This window comes from Schistocerca piceifrons, chromosome 11 (assembly GCF_021461385.2).
Source record: "Schistocerca piceifrons isolate TAMUIC-IGC-003096 chromosome 11, iqSchPice1.1, whole genome shotgun sequence".
Classification (NCBI taxonomy): Eukaryota; Metazoa; Arthropoda; class Insecta; order Orthoptera; family Acrididae; genus Schistocerca; species Schistocerca piceifrons.
In genome coordinates this window covers 170,910,216-170,922,825 of record NC_060148.1, presented here as the reverse complement: position 1 = coordinate 170,922,825, position 12,610 = coordinate 170,910,216, and the positions used below count along the sequence as shown (strand labels likewise).

General features: G+C 39.5%; 1 protein-coding gene across 7 annotated transcripts in view; it reads left to right on the top strand.

The window, feature by feature from the left end:
• Positions 1–11,134, top strand: part of LOC124719951 (zinc finger protein 708-like) — a 115,929-nt gene extending 104,795 nt beyond the window's left edge. For all 7 annotated transcript variants that reach the window (XM_047245162.1, XM_047245161.1, XM_047245157.1 and 4 more), the window contains exons 6-7: positions 49–86; positions 9,276–11,134. In XM_047245162.1, coding sequence (XP_047101118.1) covers positions 49–86; positions 9,276–10,752 — 1,515 coding nt within the window. In that variant the 3' untranslated portion in view covers positions 10,753–11,134. The remainder of the gene's footprint in view (positions 1–48; positions 87–9,275) is intronic.
• Positions 11,135–12,610: the final 1,476 nt, after the last annotated feature.

Below are 12,610 nucleotides of genomic sequence, written 5' to 3'. Positions count from 1 at the left end.
ACTGTCTCATCAGTTGTAAGTCACAGGCCATTTCTTCAAATATTTCAGGTGGAAACCTCAACAGGATATGCATCTGATAGTACAAGGTACGTTTTCATAATTCACTGCAGAACATTTTGAGAAATATAAATTTTTATTACTTGTGAAAGTACTTAAGGAATAAAATGCACTACTGTAATTATTCAATATTACCGATAAGCAACTTCATTACAATGCAGTATGGTCAGTAATGTTGTTCTCTGCAACAACCATTATGTGACTGTTCCTAGATAAATAGAGCAAATATCTAATATCTGTACAGGAAAATAAAAGTTCAGATGATATGTCAGCAGCTGTGGTGTGCTTAATGCACATCACCACATGAAAATCACTGAAATTCAACCGATTCATCTTGATGGACACAAGCTAATGTCATACTGCAGTAGAACAAGTAAGAAGAAAGGGTGAGTGGCTATATATCCAAAAATTGGAGCTGATTCCCAATCTTTCAGATTAGTGCATATAGTGTTGAACAGCTCTTTCAGTGCTGTACCACAGTGGTGCTCAGGAAACACACAAGCTTTTAGTGGTGACAGTTTATGGGCCACCATCAAGAAGAACCGTAAGTAGCTGGTGCCAGTTTCAGTAAGGTTGTGAAGACTTAACTGGTGAATCCTGATTCTCTTTGTTTCTCCTTTGTCCCGGTGTTCCCTGAAGGCTGACCCATTCATTAAACACATTACAGGTGAGAAGGTAATGATTAATTCCCAGCTCTGCATCAACAGGTAGGGTTCACACATACCCTCTGATACAGGTCAGGCCCAGACAGGGGTGACTGCCTAAGCTGTTACCTTCCCAAATGCCAATTGATCCCTCTGTCAGGAGTTTGGGAGGTGTGACCTGAGGAGTGAAGTCATTTATGGTGGGTGAATCCTCCTTTGAGGGGACCCCCAATTGGAAGGAGCATACCATTGGAGATGTTGGCAATCATGGCTTATTATTTAGCAATGACTCAATCACCATCTTAGTTCGTGTCTACTAAATGTCCTCACAGTATCATGTACCAGAGGTGGTCAGTCCTTTTCTATTGTTAATGCATACATTCTGAAAGTTGCTGTAGCAGTTGCAGACCCTGTGAAATTCTTTTGTCATTTATGTAATACAACTTTGCTTCTGAAGACGTATTGTGATTTCCAAGCCCAACAATTGCTTACAGCATTACTCCTCCAGAGTTATCCTATTTGTGTTGAGGACCATCGTTCACTGAAATCTTCACATGGTGTTCTTTACATTCTGATGCTAGATGGCCTCACTGAGGGAGAAATCCACACTTACCTCTCTAATCATGGCATCACTGTGACCCATTGAGTAATGAAGAAGATGGATGCGAACTTAATGCCCACATGCACTCTTTCTACCGTCTGCTCAAGTAGTGATTGCCTCACAGATTAAGGCAGGCTATGAAGTCATCACGGTCCAACCATGCACTCCAAACCAGATGAGCTCTTACAAGTTTCAACATTATAATAAAACATGTATCCTGTCAAAACATAGCCAAATGCGTTACTCTCAGCAAAGATGTTCATGAGGGCAGCTGTTTGCCTCCTCTCTGCTGTATCAACCGTAATCCCATGAATGTCCAATGGGTCTTAATGATTGAACCATCCATGAGATCTGAGTGAAGGACATCAAACCCCACACTTTAACTTGCAGTTGTTAGCTAGTCAAAATCCATGCATTTTACCATCTGGCATTTACAGTACCAATTTTGCTATGCCATGCATAACGGAGAATATGCCCACCCAGACTTGCAACCTCAAGTTCAGTATTGCAGTAGTGAAATCACCCAGGTCACAGTAGCACCGCCGTCTCCTACAGCTGTGCAACAGGCCTTCAGATCTTTGCCCCTGGTAGCGAAATCACCTGCTACACAACTGTCAGGCTGAAAGGATAAAAGCTGTACTCCTGCAAAGACTTTCTACAGTTAAAACCATAGTCTTCATCTGCCAACTAGAAAGTTCTAAGAAATCAAACAGAAACGAACGGTTTTCTCCTTCCCTGACTTAGAGATCTTCTTCAGTGGTGTTGCCACATATACCCTCACCCGGCTGACCTCCATTTTGCTGGTGCCCACTGCTTACTGGTTTTCTGCCATGGAATTCACAGGCTGACCCAGGGGGGAAGCTAATATGTTTGTAGACCTCATGGAACAGTATTCTGCAGCATCTGCCCCCTGTAGTAGTGGATTTTTGAAGGCTGGCACTCAGCAGCCACCTAGGTGACTAACCATCCTGTGTTCGCTCCTCCCCAATCCCCATTCCCCATTATGACTCTTCTCCAGTGGAACATTCGTGGCATTAGATCTAACAAGGAGGAGTCACAGTTGCTCTTGGAATTGCAGTGTCCACTTGTTTTCTGCTTCCAAGAAAAAAAAATTGTCCTCACAACCCCTTTGATCTCTCATGTTTCCTTCTGGTCCTCTGTGATCTTCCCCCAAGGACAGCATTCCACCTCATGGGGAGCCATGCTGGTCATCCATCTCATTGAACACTCGACTGCTAGCTGTTGCCGTCTACATTTTCCTCCCTCATTTCACCTTTCCTCTTCATAACTTGTACACCCCTCTTTCATTTGCTGTTACTAAGTTGGACGTACTCCAGCTCATTGATCAGCTCCCTCACGCCTTTTTGCTGCTGGGCGACTTTAATGCACACCATCTGCTTTGGTGCTCTGGGAGAACCTGTCCAAGAGGTTCCCTCTTAGCTGACTTCCTGAATCTCTTAGCACTGGAGCACCCACGTTCCTTTCAGATTCCATGCACATTTATTACCATTTGGACCTCTCATTCTGCACTGTCCAGCTCGCTCATCATGTTGAATGACCCATTCCCTCTGATACATACTCAAGTGATCACTTTCTGTGTGCTATCCATTCGCCGACTACTAACTCACCTGAGTGCAAATCCAGTTAGCAGCTTTCCAAGGCCAACTGCAGGCTTTACCCCTCCCTCACTACATTTACACAGCTGTGATGACCACTTAAAGTATCTTCCAAACGTTATCCCTACCGCCGAAGTATGTTCCATACCATGCACTTCATGTTTACTGTAGCATGTTCTGTTCCCTGGTGGACTGAGGCATGCAGCAATGTGGTTTGCTTGCGGAGATGTGCTCTCCACATTTTGAACCATCATTGTGATACATCTGCTGGAGGGCTGGTATCCTCTGTAGTCCATACATCTGGGGCTTCAGCGGCCATCTGCCACATTTACTAGAGGAAATTTTGAAAGACAAAGTTGTCTCAAGGTTTATATGGTTTGGATTTGTCACACACACACACTTATGCAGGAAAACATGATGCCTGAATGCCCGTTGTATCATTGCCTTTGCTGTCCCCATTAACCATGTGGACTCTCCCACCAGGTATCTCATCTCCCTTTTCATCAAGGATTTTACAATCAGTTTCAGTTCTACATCAACCTGTCTCCTAAATTCAGTGACATTAGGTATGCTTTCGTGTGTTTCCAGCCAGTCAACGCTGTACGTCACTGCCCCCTGCTCGTGTATTGGAGGAAAGTAGTTTGCTTTAAATTTAGACCAATTAGGATTAGAGTGAAAGTCAGTACATCAAAGCTTCAAATGATGCAGAGGTTTGCATACTGCTTGTTTTTCAGCAATTTTCAGAAAAAATATCATTCAGAAATATCCTCAGAGGTATGAACTGAAGTCATGGTAGCACCAAACATTGTACAACAGCTGATTCCTTTTGGTGAAGTGACAACACAATTCTTCAGGTGGCCTTAAATCACCAAGAGCTTCATACCCCGAACAACATCTAAATTTACAGTTCCACCTTTTGTGGATTTCCACATTGTCTCATGCAAAGTATCCTACATAAACACACTGTAAAATCTTGTGTTTTAAAATTTTCTGATGAGTTTAAGCAGATCTATGTTTTTAATCCTTCTTTCCAGTACCATTGCTGTGGAAGTTTTTTTTAATGTACAACCCAAGCAATTTTCCGTATTGTAAATACAGGCCTTTACCTATAGTGACGGCCTCCATGGCCATATTACACCTTTTAGTTGCTTGTAATTACTCTTCCCTTTTTTGGGCATTCTGTACTGCTTGAAATATTTCAGCTCTCCTAGCTAATGAAACCAGTGGCTGACAGCCCAGCAAATGTAGGAATCAGAACCTGAATTACTTCACCAGATGTCTTTGGTATTGGTAGGAACCTGGGCGTTTTAACCCATCATTTCCTTCCATGTTTCTGCCTCAAGGCACCTTTTGCTACTGTCACCAATTCTGTAAATATCGCATCGGTTTTTCTTCATCTTTAGCATATAGTGAGTTGTATTCAGTATTGCTTGAAGGTTAGTCCAGTACCCAATTTAAGTTCGAGCAAACATTGCCTTATCAACATCATATGCGGGAATAGGTTGTCCTATATGAATATCCGTCCCTTGACATACCTGCGCAGCCTTATCAATGAGTATTTGGTGTGCAGTATGGTGATCTTTATTTGTAGTGTAGGTGATGATGATGTGCTCTTGCACACATTTTCCAATGTGTTAAAGCCCTTATCGCCATAATCTAGGTGCTATTTCAATTTTGTTCCAGCTCCACAGACATTGTATCCAGAAATACAAAGTTCGCATGGCAGACTCTTGAGAATACCACCTCCAAATTTGTTGACACATTTCCTATCACTCGTGCCACACTACTGCATGGTTTGAGCTTTGATTTTCGTATTGCATAGCAATTTGCGACTGTTCACCCAGCTGTTGAGCTTCGATGAGAAACTAAACCATTTCATCAAAGCCCTGTTCCCTCGACATCTTACGATCTGCTCTATGAGGAACATAACGGGTTTAAAGCTTTCCCATAGTTCATAAGGTTTGTTCTTAATTCTGTGGTGAATAATGCGATTATACTTGTCAATGATCTGTGGCTGTATGTTCAGCCATTTGCACATACGTAGAAGATTACATTGCTTCCACATTCGGTTTTCGATTGTCCAGTTTAACCATTTGGCAGTGCTAGTTTCCAAATGGGAGAATGTTGAGTAGTGATTTATCCAACATCATTCCAATTCTACCTTGATATGCCTATTGTAAAATTTACTTCCATCACATGCTTCAAGGTTGTTGGGAGTCGAGTTAGTCCTGTCTGCAACAATTGTTTAGAAACCTCTCAAACCTCCTTCCCTATCTTTACTTTCAAAGGTGAGGCCCAAGCAAAATTGGAACGTGTGTCTGTGACCATGAGAATGTACTTGAAATCATTATTTCATTTTAAGTAGTCTTGCGTATCTGAGACCAGCCTGCCACGCATAATCCATTCCTTGTATTATCAGAAATATTCTGCATACAGGTCTGTAAAGCTCATGAACAACTCCCTCCACAATTACTCGACGATGCATATTTTTCAAAGCTCAGGTAAGATTGATAATATTTTGCTCATGTGACCAGCATTCTCTTCACCAGCTGAAGTTGTAAACAGTCGTAATCGAGCTATGATTTCATTTAGTTACCATAATTTGTATACTCTAGAGGTAGATTGTTCAGTCTTTCAGGCTAAACTTCGGTTATTTTACCTGCACTATGTGGAGCTGCTACTGCTGGTACAGTTAAAATCCTGTATTTGTCACTATATGAAACTTCCATTCATCCTTTTGGGGTTTTACATGTGTTGGTAATTTGTAATAGTGGACTACATGTTTTTATAGTTTCAGGGTATATTTTTGACATTTGACATTTTCAGAATTGTTAACTGTAAGAGCCTAGGCAATCTTTCAAATTCCTTGTTCCCAATTCTTATGACCTTCTTGGTTAAGCATATTGAGTGCTTACCTACCAAATATGGTTTCGTCCTGATGACCCCATATGTTGTCTTAACTCATCATTGCTACTTCTCCTCCTCCTCCTCCTCCTCCTCCTCCTCCTCCTGTTTCTGCTTATATCTACAGTGCATGACAGTTCTTCCAGCCTGTCAGTTCCTGGCTTAAATGTTACTGAGAGATGCTGGTCTTGTTGCAGTTGACCCAACTTTCACAAAAGTAACTTCTATCACATTGCCTTCCACACCTCTATTTTTAGCATTACACTTTTTCGGCAACATCCTGCTGTATACTAAGGCATTTTTGAGACAATTTACAATCTAAATGTGCTTTGAGACTATGGGTGGTGATGGGAGTAAAGTGCCTTAGCCATCACATTCTTGTTCCACACATACGTTAGTTTTGCATCGACTTCTTTAATTTCTTGCCCGCCGGAGGTTCGAGTCCTCCCTCGGGCATGGGTGTGTGTGTTGTCTTTAGCGTAAGTTAGTTTAAGTAGTTTGTAAGTCTAGGGACCGATGACCCTAGCAGTTTGGTCCCATAGGAATTCACACACACACATCTTTAATTTCTTGTTGACACACAGTTCACATTCCTGTATTAGAGCATTCAACACCTCAACATTCATAGCACCTCCCTTGACAAGACCTTCAGTTCCCTTAATTTAGTGTTGACTGCCTCCATTTTTTTTTTTTTGTCAAATGCATGTGCTTTGCATCCTCTGAATGAATGTACAACACATGTTCAAATTTGTACATAGTGTACAATATACTGACACATGTGCATTTTGGTGCATTGCCTTTTTGAAGGTATTTGTTCAAGTTCCGTTTCTATTGACTCTCATTCAATTTACTAGTTTTATCTGTAACCAGCAAGCTATACTGAGAGTTACTCCAGCAATCCTCACATGTAACAAATTTATTGAGTGGCATGTCATTTCCTACATGTACTTTGAAAATATGCTTTAAATTTAGATAGTCCTGTTCGAAAGTTATAAGATTGATGTATCCCATACAAATAGCTTTGGGAGGCTTAAGTATTTCTCACTGAAATAAAATACGTTGACTTGCATGTGGCGAGCAAATCAGAAATACCTGCAGATATCCTGATTTTCCACTGAGATGTTGCCAAATATGAATATGGTGTTAGTTTTACATTTTCAGGTGGTAGAATGTCGCTGCTTTTGCTGGCTGTTCAGTATGTTACTCCCTTAACGCCATGCAAAATTTCCTGCAGTAGCTGATATTTTGACTGAAACTGAATTTTTGAAAAATACATACATGCTCTAAGTCGTCTCCCACAGGATGTGTCAACAGTGTAAAAACTAGATTATTTTCCGCAGCATGAAGCCCCAATAACCAAAGCATTTCTAATATCAGGAAGTAATGATCCATTTGCCTTGTTCTTCTGGTTTCTACCTTCATCATAGCAGGACCGGTCATTTAAAGACCCTTGTGGTGAGACTGTTTCTTCCACTTGGTTATGGTGGTAACTGTTTATTTACATTGAAATAGAGAGGTTTTATAAACTCTTACTTACAGATGGGTACATAAACAATTGTAATTCAGTGCCCACATCTGGTAATGTTGAATCATACATTTCCACTGCAGTCAATGCACAGAATGCATCAGGGAGTCGAGCTATTATAGTTTCCAATGAATGGAGAGTTTGGCAAGCTATGGACAGTAGATAAGTGCACAATGTGCTGTAGAATTGGAGGATATGTGACTGCCTTCTTTGCCAACACATTAGCTCATCCTGTACTGCATTTCATTAAACTTGAAAGTCTGCTCCTGTAGATCTGTGCTCCTTCTGTGGTGAAATATTTTAACTATATCAACTGACTCCCTACAGAGATGGTATGATCACGTGGTAACAGCAGGGGAGAGCAAACTTTTCTGTGGAACAAGGCCGAAATTAACTTTGACATATTGCGTGGTCAACGTCATTCGTCCAACGAGAATATTATTTTGTCATCACTAAATCAATGGTTTTCAACTGATTCCACTTATTAGAACTCCCTATTCAATATTACACACTCTGACATGCTTACACCCACTGGTATTCAAACAGTAGGTTTGATTGAACAGCATTTTGTTGACACCAGATGCCTGCTGCTGCAATGACTTCACCTTTGCTGCAAGGAAAGCATATAGTGTTCGTTAGAAGCTTATTTGCTCATTTTCTCTGTTCATCAGCATTAATAATTAAACTGGCTCACAACAGGGACTTTGGATGCATGACTTGCATCCTTATCCTTTGATGTTTGTCACAAGTGAGCAAATTATTTATCCATTGCTGTAAGTATATTTTCACGACATCTACTACTATCATAGCTATAATTGTATTATTATTATTATTATTATTTCTCTTTCCTGTCTCAAACGTTATGTCTGGTTAAAAATGGAAAGTGACGTCGACCTTGATCAAGCATGCCTTCCTTTTAACTATACAGTATACATTATATTTCATTTAGGAACTTTCGGGTAATTGAACATATATCAATAATTACAGATTTCTGGATGTAGCTGTTTTCTACATTTGGTTGTAGCTGTATTGCGTTGTACTGGTGGATATTGTTTGGTATGACTCCTGTACTTAATAGTATAATTGCTATGATGTCAACTTTATCCTGATGCCACATGTCTTTGACTTCCTCAGCCAGTTGGATGTATTTTTCAATTTTTTCTCCTGTTTTCTTCTGTATATTTGTTGTATTGGGTATGGATAGTTCGATTAGTTGTGTTAATTTCTTCTTTTTATTGGTGAGTATGATGTTAGGTTTGTTATGTGGTGGTGTTTTATCTGTTATAATGGTTCTGTTCCAGTATAATTTGTATTCATCATTCTGCAGTACATTTTGTGGTGCATACTTGTATGTGGGAATGTGTTGTTTTATTAGTTTATGTGTATGGTAAGTTGTTGATGTATTATTTTTGCTACATTGTCATGTCTTCTGGGGTATTCTGTATTTGCTAGTGTTGTACATCCCCTTGTGATGTGATCTACTGTTTCTATTCGTTGTTCGCAAAGTCTGCATTTATCTGTTGTGGTATCGGGATCTTTAATAATATGCTTGCTGTAATATCTGGTGTTTATTGTTTGATCCTGTATTGCAATCATGAATCCTTCAGTCTCACTGTATATATTACCTTTTCTTAGCCATGTGTTGGATGCGTCTTGATCTTGTAACACTTGCAAGTGAATTATTTTAATTCCCATCTAAAAATTTCAAATCAAATTGGCAGTGACTCAGATTAATCATTATTTTTACCTCATCAGTTCCTTCCTTGTGGTGGAATATTTTAATTTTAAATCACTAACAGTTACTATATATGTAACTTCTTATGCAATTTTATGAATTCTCGCTTATAGTACTGGATTTATGGACACCTAAATATTATTTCTTTGTTGTACGTATATCAATATTTAACATTATCCTCATTACTCTTCAGATTGACTCAGTGTGCTGGTGGGTGCTGTGACATACCATGTGAAGAAACTAGTCGCCATAGAGTGGTCCAGGATGAGTTGGTGATAGACATGAAGTCAACACATGAGTTTGGTACCAATACAAAAGATATGACTGTTGATAAGAACTGCTCAGTTGCCACACAATATAACTGTAGTACGAGGGAAAAGGAATTATATGTATATAGCTGTAATTTCTGCCAACAGAGCTTTCCTTCAAAATACAGATTCATAAAGCATGTGTTTATGCACATTGATGGCATGCAACCACCTTCGTATGTTTGTAAGTGGTGTGGTGAAGTATTTCACAGTAATGTTAGTTTGAAAAAACATTTGAGAATGAGTGAGAATCATCATGTCTTAACTGCTGGAAACCATGAAAAATATGGCTATAGTGAAGAGCATCAAAGCAGTATCTTCTCAGATAGTGAGCCAGAAGTTTCTATCGCAGAATACAATGAGCTGAATTCATACAAGGAAATGTGGAAAGCTGCTAGTGACATAGGTAACACACACATGACAAATGATACAGAGGAAACAAATCATTATGGATCTCTATCTACAACTGTTAATGTCAGATCCCAGGGTGATCTACTTACTGCAAACAGAATCCACAAACGTGATATTTGTGGCAAATCTTTTGCTGGTGCAGGCAATCTTAAGAAACATGGATTAATTCACACTAGAAAAAAACCTCACAAATGTAAGATTTGTGGGAAATCTTTTGCTTTCCCAAGCCATCTCAAGAAACACATGGTTCTTCACACTGGAAAGAAACCTCATAAATGTGAGCTTTGTGGACAATCTTTTCCCAGGAGAAGCTCTCTCAATAGACATAAATTAATACACACTGGAAATAAATCCCACAAATGCCAGATTTGTGGGAAATATTTTGCCAGGACAGACGCTCTCAGAAGTCATTCACTAATTCACACTGGAAAAAAATCCAACAAATGCGAGATTTGTGGGAAATCTTTTGCCAGGACAAGCAATCTCAAGGCACACAAATTAATTCACACTGGGAAGAAACCTCATAAATGTGAGATTTGTGGGAAATCTATTGCTTACTCAAGCAGTCTCAAGAAACATTTGTTACTTCACACTGGAAAGAAACCTCATAAATGTGAGATTTGTGGGAAATCTTTTGCTTTCTCATGGGAACTCAAGACACATGTATTTCCTCACACTGGAAAGAAACCTCATAAATGTGAGATTTGTGGGAAATCTTTTGCTTTCTCAAACGGTCTCAAGAAACATGTATTACTTCACACTGGAAAGAAACCTCATAAATGTGAGATTTGTGACAAATCGTTTGCCCTCACACGTTATCTCAAGAAACATGTATTAATTCACACTGAAAAGAAACCTCACAAATGTGAGATTCGTGGGAGATCTTTTGCTAGAGCAGGCAATCTCAAGACACTGAATCATACATGCCAGGAAGAGACCTCACAAAAGTGATGTTTGTGGCAAATCATTCTTAGATCAGCTTATCTCAAGATACATGCATTAGGACACATTGGAAGGGGACCTCACAAATGTGATACCAGTGACAAAAGTTTCACTCAGTTGGGCACTCTCAAGATACATCAGAAAGAAACTACAAGTAAGTGTTAGTTTTTTGTAAATAGGTTTTCCTGGTTGATGCCCTCAAGGTGTGTAAAATAATGGAAGAAGCAAGGGGAGAATAAATTGTAATGCCCGTGAAATAACATACAAATATGGTATAATTGTGAAACAATGTGTACTATAGAGTGGTAACAGATAATGTGACAATATAAAAATCCATATCTGCTGCTTGAGATGTCAAGAAATTGTATTACTAAATACTCGAGAAACATGACTCAAATGTGTTTTTGTCAATAACACTGCTGTTTTTTCCTATAGCTCTTGAGAAAAGAAAATTGTGTATTGTGATAAATCCCTGTTTGTCAGGAATCATAAGTACCATGCAATATTCAGTATAAGGCCAAGGATAGGTGATGACTTGCTGCTTATTATTCCAAACATAGTCATCATGTAGTACTTGTAACTGTGCATTTTAGAAACAGTGACATCAAAAATATATTCATGGCACTTCCTTCACAAAGGCTAGTAAACTCAACACTGGAGAAACATGATTATGACAATTATTTTAGTCAGGTATGTTTTCGCAAGAGATCTGCTGTATGTGAAATGAATAGAGTTTACATTTATGTTCTGTTAGTACTAATCCTGTATTAGTAAGAGTAACAACAAATATAGCAACCTGCTTAATAGCATGTTTGTCCACCTTTGGAACACAATACTTCGACAGTTCTACACGATATGGACTTGGCATGTCATTTATGTGTTTCTGGATGTATGTTGTACCAGTTGCATTCCACACGTTCAGATCAGCTACATGGTGTGATCAAGATGTTAGGTACCATACTACTAACACAACTGTAGAGTTGTTCTGCATATGTGTCATCGGCAGTTATCCTGCTGTAAGATGCCTTCACCGTGGGAGAGCATATCAGGCATGAAGGAATCTATGCAGTAGCAATAACCCACATAGTCGGCAACTCTCATGATGCCTTCAATTACTACCAGATGTCCCAAAGGAGCCTGAGTGACTGTCCCCATAGCATAATGGGCCCACCACGTAGTGCCATTCGCCTAGATGATAGCATATCTGGATGTTGCAACTGACCTGGTGTAACAGGAAATGTCACATATCCTGACAGTTGGCAGTTGACATTAGCATTGACCTTCATTCCAGCATCAATGATCCCTTGCCCACTGCAGTTGCAATTGAACATTTTTGTGGAGCCCCATGTTCAACAATATACATTGATTTGTGGGTTCAAAAACGTCTATGGCTGCTCAAGCATTGTTTTCTGTAATTAGATATGACATATTGCCACATGTCAAGCTTCACAGAGCAGGCAAGCCTCTGACCTGCATGATTTGTAATGGATAGGTGTATTACATGTTTTCATAAGTTTATCAGTTTATCACCTTTAAGCCACTTTCCACAGATGTTCACAAAAGTAGCATAGATCTAGCCTACCAGCTTCACCACTTTTGAGGTGCTTGTTCCCAACTACAATCCCACTGTAACCAGCCCTTTGCTAAAGTCACTTATGTCATTGGATTTATATGTCTGTGACCCATCTAATTGGTAGAACAATTCAATGTTAATTTCTGGTCTGCTTATATACTTGTAATCTGCTTATTGCATCATGTGCATACAACATGGGGCATTCATACTCCTTGCAGGCAGTATTCATGACAGTTTTGCTCACCAGTGCATCTCTACATAAATGGGTCAGATGTTAAAATGTGTAATCTAATA